At 42.6% G+C, this 14,707-nt stretch overlaps 1 protein-coding gene across 7 annotated transcripts; it reads right to left on the bottom strand.

Annotated features, from left to right (window-relative positions):
- Positions 1–1,114: 1,114 nt before the first annotated feature.
- On the bottom strand, positions 1,115–14,668 carry arfip1 (ADP-ribosylation factor interacting protein 1 (arfaptin 1)). Of its 7 annotated transcripts, none has more exons than XM_076728681.1 (10): positions 14,524–14,620; positions 12,677–13,065; positions 8,865–8,966; positions 7,439–7,547; positions 6,767–6,868; positions 5,273–5,385; positions 4,769–4,990; positions 3,979–4,136; positions 3,348–3,522; positions 1,115–3,249 (listed from the first exon to the last, which is right to left on the bottom strand). In XM_076728681.1, the coding sequence occupies exons 2-10, from the start codon at positions 13,061–13,063 to the stop codon at positions 3,094–3,096; spliced, it is 1,524 nt and encodes a 507-aa protein (XP_076584796.1). In that variant the 5' UTR covers positions 13,064–13,065; positions 14,524–14,620; the 3' UTR covers positions 1,115–3,093. The 7 variants fall into 7 exon arrangements, with proteins under 7 accessions (XP_076584796.1, XP_076584793.1, XP_076584795.1 ...); XM_076728678.1 differs by having other exon boundaries at positions 14,376–14,620; XM_076728680.1 differs by lacking the exon at positions 14,524–14,620 and adding an exon at positions 14,134–14,353.
- Positions 14,669–14,707: the final 39 nt, after the last annotated feature.

Consider the following 14,707-nt stretch of genomic DNA (forward strand, 5'->3'; position numbering starts at 1 on the left):
AAGAATAATGCACATATTAGTTATTTTCTTCTACACTTGTGGTAAAATTACACTGATCACTGCTCGACTGACATAAATTACACACCAATAATACTACGCTTTGATGGGCTTGAACAGAGGGGGTTTGCAAGTTTGCCCACTCCTCTAAATGTTCTAATCAAGACAACAGACAAACACACATGATTAAAAAGCACAGCAGAACATTTCTTTTCTTTTTCATTTGCAGAATTCGGTGCACTGTGTTGAAGAGAGACAAACTTCAGGTGGATGAGACCTGCAGTACTATTCCTCAGTGATATGAAAATGCTGGCTCATTCCTCCAGGTTTTACACAAATCTCTGAGCTTTTAAAATCATTTTAAAAGATAATTGAAAAGTGTGTGGGATCAATAAAGTTTATCTTATCTTAGCAGTGAAGAGCTGTTGACTGTTTTGTGGAAAACTTTCAGCTACATTATTAACAGTATAACTTCTCTTAAGTGCATTTTTAAATGACCTTAAATTCTTTTGAAAGGATTTCTTGTATAGGAGCCACTCTGATCCTGATCCTGCAGGGATGAACTGAGCTCCGCCTTTGACTTGATGTCTTAGAGCTGCAGTGCTCCCTTTCTTTCCTCTGAATAACATGAAGCTGCTGCTCTGAGTAGCGTTAAAGCTAATCTGTTTGCGTAGCGTGGCATTCGGAGGAGCCACGGAGATAAAACACAACAGGGAGGCTGTGATCAACATCCTCCAGGCTTTTCTGGGGATTAACCAGATCCTGTCAAATGTATACCTGTGGGTGTGGTGGGCTGTGATTATGAAAATCTAAAGGGGAATCTAAAAGCACCTGGACTTGAGTAAACACACGTCCATTTGAATCCAGATGTCAACAGAATATAAACCACTGCTGTGTATCAGGTTGACAAAACAACAGAGTGCAGGACTTGAAGTATAATGGTTTTCAAAGGGCATATCAGAAGCTTTCTTTGCTTGTTTGGATGTTTTTTCTGTGGCTCTCTGCTCAGCAGTTGTACTATCAGGCTTTACCTCACTTTGTATGACTTTGTTGGCCCCTGGTGGTGACTTTTCATACGAGCAGCAACATCAAACCCTCAACAGAACGACAAAGATGCTTAAAGAAAAGAAACCTTTATTTTCCCCAAAGAGGTTACACAACATTCAGAATCCTTCCTCAACTCAACACTTGTTAATGTTTCATTATTATAAAGGTCAGGATCCACTAGCACATCATTCTGTAGGTCTCCAGGAAAAGGAAATAAACAAAAACAAAGCCAAATGGCAGCATTGGTCATAGACTACATACTCAAGGTAAAATAGAGAAAATTACAAATATATATCCATCTATTTCAGGGAAACAATATATTGTTGTACAAGATTCACACCCTCAAACTGCTATGGTGAACCATAGGAAAAGTACAAATCAATAAAGTGAGGACGCGGCAGCTGGTTATCAATCCCAGCGCACAATACGTCCTCTTTGAAAAATACAGTTTTATGTAGCCCAATGAAAGAAACTGTTAGCAGCTCAGGCAAAAGATGCTGGTCTTTCAGTTTTACAGAAGACACAAAGTTTCTCAAGTTAATCGCATTTTGGTTTTCACCTTACCGTTTTTTTTTTGTAATTAGTCTCAAATGCATAAATGTGCATATGTGCAATATGGATAAATATCTTTGACAAGTCTTAAAATGTCTTCTTTTTTTTTTCTTTTTAAACACAGCTATCATGTTGTGTTGTGTGGAGTGTTTTAACATGTGAAGTTGTACAGGCTCTAACTGTACATCCTCAGAGAGTGTGTGTGTGTGTGTGTGTGTGTGTTTGGTCCATTCTCTTCCTTAAAGAGTTGGTCCCGTAAACTGGTAGTGCCTGTTTTCAGCAACAGGCCCAGAAATCACGACGCGGAGGGGAAGAGAGGAACGAATTCAAGACATCAAGGCACGTTTAGTCACATAAGGCTGGTCCTTCATTTTCTCTGGAATTGAAGAGAATCAACACTTTTACCCCTTCAGTCATATGCCATGAATGTAGACAAAATAGGAAAATGTTAAAAAAAAAACTGAGGGTAATGTTGATTAAAAGTAGCATTGTGCCAACAATGTCACATCACAACGTGCAGGACTCGTCATGACTTTTAAACATCAATTTAAAGGAATAGTTTGACACTTTGGGAGATTTGTTTTCTTGCAGAGATCCGAATAAGAAGATCGACACCACCACTCTACCGCTTTTACATTAAGCTCCAGCCTGCAGCTGGTTATCGTAGCTTAGCGTGAAGACTGGAATCAGGTGGAATCAGCTGGCCTGACTATCCTGAGGCTCGCTGCCTGCTGTCCAACCAGCTTGATTTTTTACATTTTGGTTTTTATATTAGTAATGCACAGAGCCATGCTACCTGCTTCCAGTCTTTATCTTAAGCTAAGCTAACTGGCTGCTGATTGCTATATTGAACAGACAAGCGTAAGAGTGATGTTGATCTTGTCAGCAGACTCTCAGCGAGAGAGCGAGAAAGCTTATTTCCCAAAACATCAAACAATTAATGTCATCAGTTTGCTGGTAAAAGTGACCAGTTTGCATGATCCAGAATTCTGAATGCTGTTTTTCCATTTATCACAGTGAGTGCAAATCACGAGAGAATTCATGTTCAGAGTCTCCTGAAGCTTCCTGATTACACTTTCACGAAGCACTGACCCGTCAGCTGATAACGTAAATAATGTGCGTACAGTGGCAGTTGTTTTGATCTCATAGCTGCCCTTACAGAGCCAATATGTCCGCCGTGCTGAGATACAACATTCATATGCTGGAATACAAAAGGCCATTTACAGTTTCCAAACATATTCACTGCAGCAACTTCTGTTCAACAGATTTGTCAAACGGTATAAAAGTGCATTTCCTATGATTTGAAAGAACAAACGGAAAAGGACGATGTAACATCAACAGTCAAACAGATTCTGGGAGGTTTTTTTATGTATCGAGTTAAAAGATTTACAAATGTGAAGTTTGAAAGGCAGTGACAGTAGAGTTGAAAGGAGGAGGGGTAGGGGGGAGGGGGCTTCCTGTAGTTTCTGTCGAATCTGACATTTCCCGTCAAACTGATTAGTGCTCTTCCAGCCAGGATGGACTGTCCCCACCTGGCGCTTTCAACTTGATGTGGAACTGCTTGAGTGTCTGTTCCAGCTGCTGTTGGTTTCCAGCGTAGTACGCAGCTATGGCGTTGTGGAACAGGATGAGCTGGTTATGCAACACCTTCACCTGTTTGGGGGCAGGAAAAGGACATAAAGAGGAAGTGAGCATACTGAAAGCCAGCGTGCTGGTGCAGGCACGTAGAGCAGGACTAGCCTCTCGCCCACCTTGTTCTCCTCCAGGAACTTCAGCTTGATGGAGACGTCGTTTCGCATCCTCTCGTACTTCTCGCGGTGGATCTGGAACTGCTGCTGGGACAGCTCGATCTTGGGCATGGTGGTGGCGTCACGCGGGCCCAGATTCAGCTCCTCCAAGTCTGTACGGTACGCGTCATACTCAACCCTGGAAGAGTGTTATTATTTAAACTGCGTCAGAAATATGTAACGTGTGTGTCGACATTACGATATGTGAAATAAATTCATTACATTAACACAGGAGCACGATCCCTGCACACCATGTCCAATCTGCCACGTTTAAGCATCAGATCAGTCGACTGTTTGACCTCTATAGAGCAGTTTTTCTCTGAGTGCAAGCAGGTGATATCATTAACAGTCCAGATATGCAGAAACGCAGGAAAGAAGAAGACTGCCGGCTTTGCAAATGTTAACCTAACTTTAATTTAAAAGAAAACTCAACAGGGAATCTTTAATATGCTTCTAATATTTTGGCACAGGTTGCATTAATGTGCGTGCATGTTAGCTTGTGTTGGGAGTACACGGGTGCTCCTATCATGAAGAAAGTTCTGTTTCCCCTAGCGTGTAGTAAACATGACTGCAATAATTAAGATGCAGGACCTACCTGGCAAATTCATACTGTTTGATATTTAGCATGGTGTCCTCGATTGTTTTGTCCACCAGTGTGTTCACACTGGAGATGAAAAAGTTGATTGCTCCCAGCAGCGTCTCTCCATTTTTGGACAAAAGCCTTTGGGTGTCAGCGTTGTAACCGAACTCCTCCTAAAGAACAGATTGAACAAATTTGAATTATCTCGCTGCTTTTTGGTTATTTGGCACTGCTGTTCAGTACATTTTACAAGCACATACACAAGAGTAACAGTGACTGTAAAACAATGAATTCTGTTTCCATCTGCATCAATTCAACAGAACACGTTAACACATCCGGAGGCCAATTCCTCAGAAGTATTTTCAAAAACTACCTGAATACGCAGAGGACGTAATTAATCAGCAATTACAACAATAAATCTACTGCACAACATTCCCAAAAGAACATGTGAACATGCACTCAGCTGTAAACATGTAAAACAGAATGTATGGGTGTTTGAAACATGGAGGGATATCAATCAATCCTGTAACGCAATTAGAGGACTCAGAGGAAGTAGAGGAGGACCTATTTTTTAATTATGCATGACTCTCTATTGCCTTTTAAGCCATTAACATCTTGGTTTGGAGTGTTCCCTGTGGTGTGGTGCTGCAATAAAATAAAAATAAACAATAACAATAAACAGCAATTTAAAGGGATCGCTTGCCGTGCAGGTGACCCAGAAGTCGACACATATTCTTATTATTATCATCTTTTCTGTGACACTAAAGGAGGATAACACAACATGTATCTGTATATCTGGACTCACATGGAGCTCTGGTGACTTGAGGCTGAGGTCGGCGAAAGCGTCGCCCAGCTGCCTCTGCGTCTGCATCATCTGGGACAGCTGATTGGCCAGCGTCTGAGCCAGCTTGATTACATGCTGGTACTTTCTCTTGTTGTCCCGCAGGACTTCGATTTGAGCCTCCAGCTCCATGTCCACGGTCCTGGAGCCCCGGCCCAGCTTCTCTGACAGGATCTGCCTGGTACACTGCAGAGGAGAGCAGGCTTATTAACGCTCAACTGACGGGAGTTTAAGTCCATTTTAAAATCTGACTTCTGCGAGTGAGAAGAGAGACTGGAAAAGAGACGATCTGAGGGACGAAGTGGAGCCAAAATACAAAGTCTAAAGAGACGGTATCAATCATCTGTGTGTGTATAGTTCACTTTTCTGCCAACATCCTCATAACTGAGAGGAAATAAAAAGAGGAACTGAGGTGAGATAAGAGGTATAAGAGGGACAGACAAATAAACCGAGGACAGAGAGGATTACTTTATATGTGTTGATGCTCCACTTTCTCACAAGGTCCAGTTTTTCCATGGCCGGGTTCTTTAAGTCATCCGAAAGGACCACCGCTCCACTCTTTGGCTGTGCTCTCATCGGGCCTGGACAATTAAAAGTCATTCACTTAGTGATTAAGTTACTGGATTTGCAGGCTAGAGAGCTGTGGTGAAAATTAGTCAAGCGCTGTAATTATCAAACAGTGGAATGAGATTGTCATGTTAACGCTGACACCTCAACACAGACCACATACTGAAATTAAAGGCATTGGACGACGCCGATGAGGTTTGTGATTATCCAAATCAAAATGAACATTAAACACAATTAGTCACTCTGATAAGGCTAACAGTCACAGTGAACGTGGTGAAAAGCACTTTATTGTGGTTTCAGCACAGAAGGGAAGTGGTGAAAGATACTGAGCCCCGACACTGACGTGAAGGCGTAGTTAAAGATCATCAGACAAGTAAAAATACAGATAAAGACATCAGTAAATAATGTTACTCGTTAAATAATCAAAATTGAGTTTAAAAAGAAACAAAGCATTTCACTTTCAGCCAACAAGCTAACACTACTGAAGCTAGCTAACGAACGCTTCATCTTCGAGTGCATGTCTCTTAATGTTCACTCTTTGTTAAAGAGCCGCTCTGGAAAGAAGTCATGGACTGTCAAGGCTTAAGCCTCATCAGCTACACTAGTTTATATATTACCAGAGTTTATACAGGGCTGCTACAACACCACGCAGCATCCAGACGATTCAGATGTCGTCCACTGAATGCTGTAGTTGTAAGACTGTTCTTAGTGAAAAGTACACAGTTTCTGCCACTAGGGGTCTTTAAGTTTAACTTTAAGTTTAAGCTTCAAGTTTATTTTATCAACTGATTCATGGAACATAAAAAAATGCACATTTTTCCTCCACCGACTGCATGTATGTGAAAACTTTTACTTCTTTTAATGCTCCATTTTAATTATTTAACTTAAAAAGTATCTACTGATGTATTCATTTCTATTTTTGACTTGTCGGACAACCTTTTACTCCATTTTGTCTGTTTCAAGGCTCTGCAGAGAGAAACTATGGGTGTCAACTTTTGCAAGGACAAAGGCTGCAAGCAGGAAAACCCACTGCGAACACACGTGAAAGCAGTTTTCTTTCCGAGCCAAGCAAATGCTTCAGGCATCAAGAGGATGCATCAGATCTAGAAATCACGAGACCAAGATCTTAGGAAAGTGACTCTAAGCAGTATGGATCATTAGCCACTGCAAAGCAGGAAACTACTTCAATTAGCCCAGACTTATTGAAAGGTTAAGTTTGGAGAGCCAATACACTAGAAAGGAGGAGAAGAAAGGTTTGATTGTGAATGGAGCACAGCCTGTGGGAACCAGGAGCAGGTAAGAAACCAAGGAGGGCACAAAAAGACTGCGGTTAATTAAGTGTGCACAGGGTGACGACTCGGCGTCATCTGATTCATGCTCCATCGCTGCGGGTACCTTTCTCAGCCTGACTATCGCTGGAAGAGCGAGCCAGGCGGCTAGCAACAGCCGTGCTGGGAGCTACAGGTGCCACGGGAGACGTGGGCAGGCTTGCTGACCCTGGGAGATATTCAGAGTTATGATTCGTTAGTATGCCAACACAAGTGTAAGGGGCAATTTCTCACTGATGTTGGTTTCCTCTGCGTTTGTTTAAATTACGGCGGCTCTGTCCGTGCCGCAGGATGAATGTCTCACTGAACAAAGGCCTTCTTCATCCTGTGTACATAACATGGAAAATAGCCATGGCAACATTGTGGTAAACGGGCTGCAACAGCTCGCTCCTCTATGGGGAGATTTTATTTGCATTTGCAACAAGGGTGTGCTGATGAAAAGGAAAGGAGGCTCACAACCTGGAGATCAGAGGAAACTCATTAAATTCAATTGGATGTCCACCTTTACAAATTCAAATGTTGGCCTTTAAAATTTCACAGATTATAAGCCAGAAGTGGAGCACTGGGAATACATGGACGGAAACACTGTTTGTTAACACAGAATGCTGCAGAGCAATCAAATAATGGAACAAGCTGACACGGCCTAACAAGTTTTAGATGAGCTGCTCCGTCACAAAGTACTACCGGGCGAGGAAGCGGTGCGCAGACAACACAAGGAGAGGCACGGTGACATGTTTACCTTTGTATGGTCCTGATTCAATGATGCCCTCTGTTGTTGAAGCAAAGTTGCTGGCGGTGACACAGGACTCTGAAAGGTTTAGGGCCCCAGGGCCACTGGGGTAAGAGTCCTGTTGGAAAAAATCAAACTGGGATTAACTTCACAGGTTTAGTGGTTCCTCCTGTATGTGCGTTTGACTCTACACTGAACCAGCTGACCTGTGTAAAAGTGATCCACTTGGAAAAACAGGAAAATATTTTTTAAAAAAGGAGATTTAGATCAACTTCAAAATAAAAGCTATAATAATTTCTCTGAATATATTTTACAGTAAATCAAGTTTATTCAATTTAACATAAATATGCTCCCCACACCTGCTTCCTGCTAACTTCTCCCATTATTCAGCAGCACTCGGGGATGTTTGTGCAGTCCCCTGAAACATCAATGTGTTTTTAAAGTGAAAGTTTTGTTGAGTATAAAACATCAGAGGAGAGGACTCAGACATACAGATCAGCACGAGACTGGGAGCTTTTTTGCCATCACTTGAAAGTGCAGGAAAGGAGGGAAGAGCGCGGGGGTGACATGCGGCAGAGGGCTCCGGGCTGGAATCGAACCCGGGCTGCTGTGATGAACAAGCTGCGTCCAGGTGAACCATCAGGGCGCCACTTAAATGTGACAAAGTTGAACCCACTGCACCATAGGTTTGGTGTATGTGCTGCTACTGTATCACTGTACAGTAAGTCCCTCGGGCTATTTATCAGTCCTCATCCTGCCTGAACCAGTTTTTGAGCATTGAGCTGTTTCGAGCTGCACTCACGCTTGTGGCTGTGGCGTCTTCCCTGCCACGGACCATCGGTGTGGTTGTGAGTTATGATCAGATCAGAGCTCACCTCGTCCGTCTAAAGAGGTCATCGCTCCACAGGATGAAACGATTTACTGAGTTTTCCTTTAACTGGTCGACAAAAGTGAATCTGCAACTATTTGGAGTAATTGTGTACATTCAACTTTTGTTTTCATTTGCTGGTTGGAACTTCTGAAATGTGAAGATTTTATGCTTTTCTTCGCCTAAATACGACAGTAAACTGACTAGATTTTTAGTTTTGGACCGTTGATTTTAATCTCCACATGCAACGGGAGTCAAAACTTTTTTCTGATATTTCACGGACATAACAATTTAACCAATTAATCAATGGCGTTTAAATCAATAATGTAAATAACTCAGTTGCAGCGCTCCCCTTTGGCATACATTGCACTGTTACTTTTCAAGCAGGAGTATATTTTTTACTGTTTTATGCTGAGCCAATTAAATGAAATATACTATTTTACAGCACAGTTAAAGGCGCCATCTTTCAACCAGAGGACTTTGAACACCTCTTAAAGGTTTTGTTTGGGAAGCCGGTGGACAATGATGAGAGATGCTGCGCTCAGAAGCTTCCAGACAAACCCTTACCCTCTGGAATACTGTCTCTGGGCTCTGATCCAGGTCTCCGTTGCTGGTGACCGGGATCTCAGCGGCTGAGCTTCTGTGGGACTCCTCAGCCATTGTGCTTTCCTGTAATGAGGCGGGTGAAATGAAAAGGTTATTCTCCAAAGCGCTCCCAAACAACTTCAAAGAGAGAGAAGGTCCATTAAGAACAGAGGACTCGGGATCCACTAGTGGGACACAAGAGTTGTGGGCTGCCATCTTGTGGATGCAGCCATAGTGGAAAAGTGGAAAAAGTGGTCTGGTGATGAAAGGACAGCGTGATATCAGGGTGAACAAAGTTGATAATAATTTCAATGAAAACCATTTTGATTGTTCCACATTAGAATAACTCAAACATCGTAAAATACACCGGAGAGATAAAACAAAAAAGATGATGATGGCACTGATTTCAGCCAAATCTTTCCACCACAGCAAATGTGTGCTATAAATACGCCCGCGCTCCGGTCAGTTCGCCCTCTTTCAGTGACTTCTTTCATTAATTTCCAGGACAGGGCGGAGAGCTTAGCGAGCTTTAAGTCAGTTATGTTGCAGCATTATAGCATTAGCCAGGATACCAGGAAGCTCTGACGCAACAACTGACATCAATTTTCAACACTCGCCAATTTTACAACACAGCAGGATGGAATATGTGAGTAAGATCATTACGCCATCTTCACTCTTTACATACATGTGCTCTTTGGTCGGTCGAGTATTGTAAACACGGTTTCTGATCATAAATGGGTCATAAAGGTTTAGTGCATGATGTGTCCATAGCGATGCTTCAGATGGACACTATCTGGTGCCAGGTTCATGTCAGTGTTTCCCAGCAAACACAAGCATTTGTGTTTTACAGAGGCATCAGTTATTTCAGACCACATTAAACCCTGTGTCTCACAGTTTATAACTGCTCATTTTGTGGTCCAACTCGGAAAGTCGTGTGATGCAGGAACACATGTAACAAATTTCTCCTTGGCCTTGAATATAATTAACGACCACGTGGACAGACCTGTCATAATCTTTATGATAACGTGAATAACGGGCTCTCTTAATCGTGCCTGTGTGGATTAAAATGACACAGTGACACACTGGCTTGCTCAGCTGCATATTTGCTTGTTGGCTCAGAGCAAACCACAGGGTGGAGACAACAGTTTATGGCAGTTTCAGTTGTGTTTAGGCTGTAACACACTGGCCGCCCGGTGCTGCAGGCTGAAGATACAGCTATGTTATTTTTAGTGAATTTTTTGTGGCCTAATCACTGTGGAACTGGGACACTAACCTAACTGCTATGAAGCTTTGCAGAGTGCAACAGTGTAAAGCTCGTTAACGTTGCTTGGTGGCAAATGGGGAAGGTACCACTGGAAAAACATTATAATCAATAAATCGTTATGTGCACAATCTTCAAACAAGATCCTTCGACTACAGGTGGACCTTGACCAGTCTAAATAATGCAAATAGCTACCAGATCACCAGGTAACAAGATCTGGGTCCAGTCAAAACAGACGGACTGGTTTCACCGTGTGAGCAAAAAGAGTGAGTTTAAATCATGAGTTCACACCAAGAGCACATTTCAGGTCAGAGCTAGCGTGTTCACTGTCGATGTTATTTCTTAAATGATATCTTTCCTGACGACCACATACAATTCCCTCCGATGCTAAATATATTTAATTCGAGGTCAGACAATAACTATGAATGAAAGAGTGCAAGTACACTGAAACTGCACACACACAAAAAAGCAGATTTAAATGTGAGGTTTCCTCCTTTCAAAATAAAGTTTTATGTGACCATAAGACGAAAGGCAGTGCCAAGCCTGTAAGCGGATTGAGTGACCTTAGAGACTGTCCCATTCATAGGAGAGAAAAAAAGATAAAATACACAAAACGATCAGGTGATTCAGTATAAATAACCTGACAGCTTCTTTAAAACTAGTGTTAAATAAGTTCCTAAAATCATCAGTGATCATAATGTGTCATCTGATGCTGTGCGAGTCTTTATGCAGAGTTAAAACTGGTGTCTGAGAGGAAAACTTCAGGTAAAGAATCTGCCACGTTGGGATATTTTACTCTCTGGAATCATCTTTTTTTTTTTTTCTTTTTTTTTAAGGCCAGAACCCGACGACTTCTGATTCGCTCATCCAGAATATAACACACTAAATAGACCGAAGTGAAGCACTTAAACATGCTTTCATGTTGGCATGTGCGACAAAGACTTAACTGAGTGTTGTGTCATGTGACAGACACATAAATACTTAAAGGTCATATGACGCCTGCATGCAGGCAGGCAGGCAGGCAGGCAGCAAAGACGTGGACTGTGAGACTTGTCTAACCACCTTCTGCAGATAAGACAGACTCCTGCCTGATAATCCTCTCTGACATCAAGTTAAAATAGACTGTCTGGTCGAGGCACGTCTCTGATTACACGCTTTTCAATAAAGTTTTTTTGTAATAGCTGCAGTCATAGCAGAACTATCCATGGATATTGATTTAAGAGTCTTCTTTTATTGTGAAACCTGATGGCTACAGTTCAGCTGTGGATCCAGGGATGATCCGGGCTCTCAGAGCCAAAATGATTCAATCCACCATCTGCAAACATTCTGCAAGGAAGCTTGCTAATAGTGTCAGCCTGCTGGAGCACTGAGAGCAGCAAAGCGGCTGCAAATCATTCAGGCATATGAAGGGGCAAGGTGTGGCATGTCATTCAGTGCTGTTCCCTGCAGTTCAGTATCCTGGATACAAGCTGACATGGCATGGGAGGGGGGGAGAGAGGGGTAACAACAATGAGCTAATTGTCCAATTAGCTGCGTCAGCTGAAGAGGACAGAATCATGTCTTGCCTCTCAAACTGTGGAAGAACATTACACAGCCACGCTGCACAATGTCGGCTTTAAGGTATAAAAACGACAGAAAATTTGCCTTAAAGTGAGACCAGAAATAATGTGCTACATTTGGGGTTGCTAAATGAAGTGGGTTTACAAAAAAAGACGAGTTTTGATTTTTAATTCCTGCGATCTGATGTGGAGACCTGGCACTGAGCCCCGAAACAGAACGTGGATCAAGAGCCTGAGGAGTCACACATTCCAGCAGCACAAGAAATGTGGGACTGCCTGAGAATGTGCAGTCAGGAGCCCAAATCCTTTTCACTTACCCAACCATGTGACTGACAGCATGTAGAGCTCTACGTACACCCAGCTTACAAACACGGAAACACTGTGAGGAAATGGTTATCACTGGTACATCACATACATGTTCACACACAGAGTCAGTGTCAAACAAAAGAAGGCAGGAATGTAGAGAAGTGCATGCTTACGCTTGAGAATAACACGCATGTATATTGCACAGTAATGAACCCTTCTCGACAGTCACCTTGAGATAAGCCAGCACTGATCCAAAGCAGAGGAAAGATATGAAGCCTTAATCATCCCCAAACACAGAAGAGGTCACACACAAGTAAAAGAGGGAAAGCCACTAACTGCATCATCAACACAGCAACAGCTACACCCGCTACATATTTCCAAAACCTCCCGCAAAGCAGAATGAAATCTGAAGCACATCTACCGACATAGAAGCGAGAGACAAATACAATCACTTCACAGCGATAACTCAGGTTCATGTTGTTGATTGTATCAGATAAAGCCTCACAATAAAGTTCAATCTCATGATAATTTGATCATATAGGAAAGAGACGACCACCACCACCACCACCACCATCACAGCAAATAAAGGCCGAAACAGCAACATGAACAAGAGCACAGTGAGTAAGCGCTGGGAGAGGTGGATCGTTCAAAGTGAAGGTAATTATCACCTTTGTTTCCACGTCCGAATCTCCGCTTTCCTGTGGCGTTTCAGCTGCCTCACCATGATGATTTGTCTTGTGTCTCTCATTGTCTACACTGTCAGACACGTGTGCGGCATCACCGTCACTGTGAGTCACCACGCTCTCACTCTGAACCTCCTCAGCCTCCTCCTGAACATCCTTGTCACTGTTTCCTGCATTTTCTTCAGCGCTGTCGATATCAATGTCGTACAGCACTTCATCTCTGCCATCTCCTCCCTTACTGTTGTCTACACTCTCCTGTTTTTCATCCTCACTCAAACTCTCCCCTGCTTTCTTAGCCTCCTCCTCACAATCCATCTGAGGGTCCTCGGCTGAGGTCTTCCCCGATTCAGCCTCAAGACTAACTTCAGACATACCTGAAAACAGACAGATAGCAGGGTATGAATGGGTCCTGTCAAGCTAGCTGTTTGCAGTGCACTAATAGTGTACAATACAGCAGTGTGCTGCTAACCTTTTCCCAGTGTGTGCCTGTATGTGAATGCATGTCAATAAAGTTTTTCTGAAAGGTAAATCCCTGACAATATTTGTTCAGCAACAATTATAGCTGTTTAGAGGGCATTTCCACAATCCTCAAATAAAAATATTCTACTACTGCTTGTTAAAAATAGATTCACCCCCCCCAAGGTCTGACAGTAGCTGCATATTTTGTACAAGACAAGAAATATATAAATACATTATTGTGAATGAAAGTCTAAATCGCTGACAATAAGACTGATATGGAGAATTATAACAGATAATACACTTGTAGATGGAGAAACTTTATTGTCCCCAAGCTGGATATTCATACTGCCTATATGAGATGTGGATGCATCTATACAGTGTATACACCCAAATAAAACCTCCACACACATACCTAACAAACCAAAATAGCTTTAATGCAGATGCAGATTTAATTTTGGTTTGTTTCATGTCCTACAATCAGAGTAAATAATCTCCAACTAGCACCTCTGATGCCTTCAACTTGCTTTTTTATGAGCTAGTGCTTTATGAATACACTACAACTGTCCAACCACCTGATGATCTCAGGTGTTCATCAGTAAAATATATCAGTAGTAGTAAATATCAGCAGCCACTCGACACACTAAATCAATCACCGGACAGGATACAGGTGGTGTGCACTGCTGGCAAGGTAATGTTAAGGTGAGCATTTCCAGATTATCAGGCGGTGCAAGAAAATATGACCCAGTGACATCGAGTCAAACATTACAGCCACAAGGTTTCATCCTCTCCTCTGTAACATCACACACCGGAACTGGCTCTTAGGCTCGGCAAGGTTAGGTAAATTCATACCTGTTGCAGCACAATCACGTGACTAGCGAGGGCGTTCAAAAGTGATTAAACACGTACTTAATGCCAGTAAGGACACATCGTCTGCTTAAGGCTAAGATGACGTGATGTATTTGAAAACCAAGCATTCAACAAACCTTTCTGTAGTTTTTCCGCCCGGTCAGTTAGCTTCAAGCTGCCCACTAATTTGCGTTGACGTGAATGTATCAAAGCCGTTGACGTGTTAGCTAGCGTTAACGTTGCTATACAGCAGATGACGAACTTGTGAATAACTTCAGTAAAAGCACTTTAAGCGGTTAACGTTATTTTACTTTTTTGGTACATATGCAACTCAACACCATAAATGAATGGCGATGGTCAAAACTTTAGTTAACGTTACCTGTCTGTGGTCGTGGCTAACTATTTAGCTGTGAACTGTTAGCCCTTGTAGTAGTTCACTGAAAGCCTTGGTACCGCGCCGCGCTGGACGTTTCTTTGAAAAGCGGTGCGCCTGCTGTTAATGCAAACGTTGCATATATATACACTACCAAATATTCATCGGTGGTCCTCTCCCCTACTCAAGCACACTTGACTCGGTGTTTGAACCCCGGAAAGACTGATCCACTGTGTGGGCCCTCGGCTGTCATCAGAGGCACACCACATCATTTGCTGCATGCGCTCTCCCCCTGCTGTTAAAATACGCTTTTTGCAGTTTGTGTCCAAGGTCTGACA

The sequence above is a fragment of the Chaetodon auriga genome, chromosome 4, assembly GCF_051107435.1.
Source record: "Chaetodon auriga isolate fChaAug3 chromosome 4, fChaAug3.hap1, whole genome shotgun sequence".
Lineage (NCBI taxonomy): Eukaryota > Metazoa > Chordata > Actinopteri > Chaetodontiformes > Chaetodontidae > Chaetodon > Chaetodon auriga.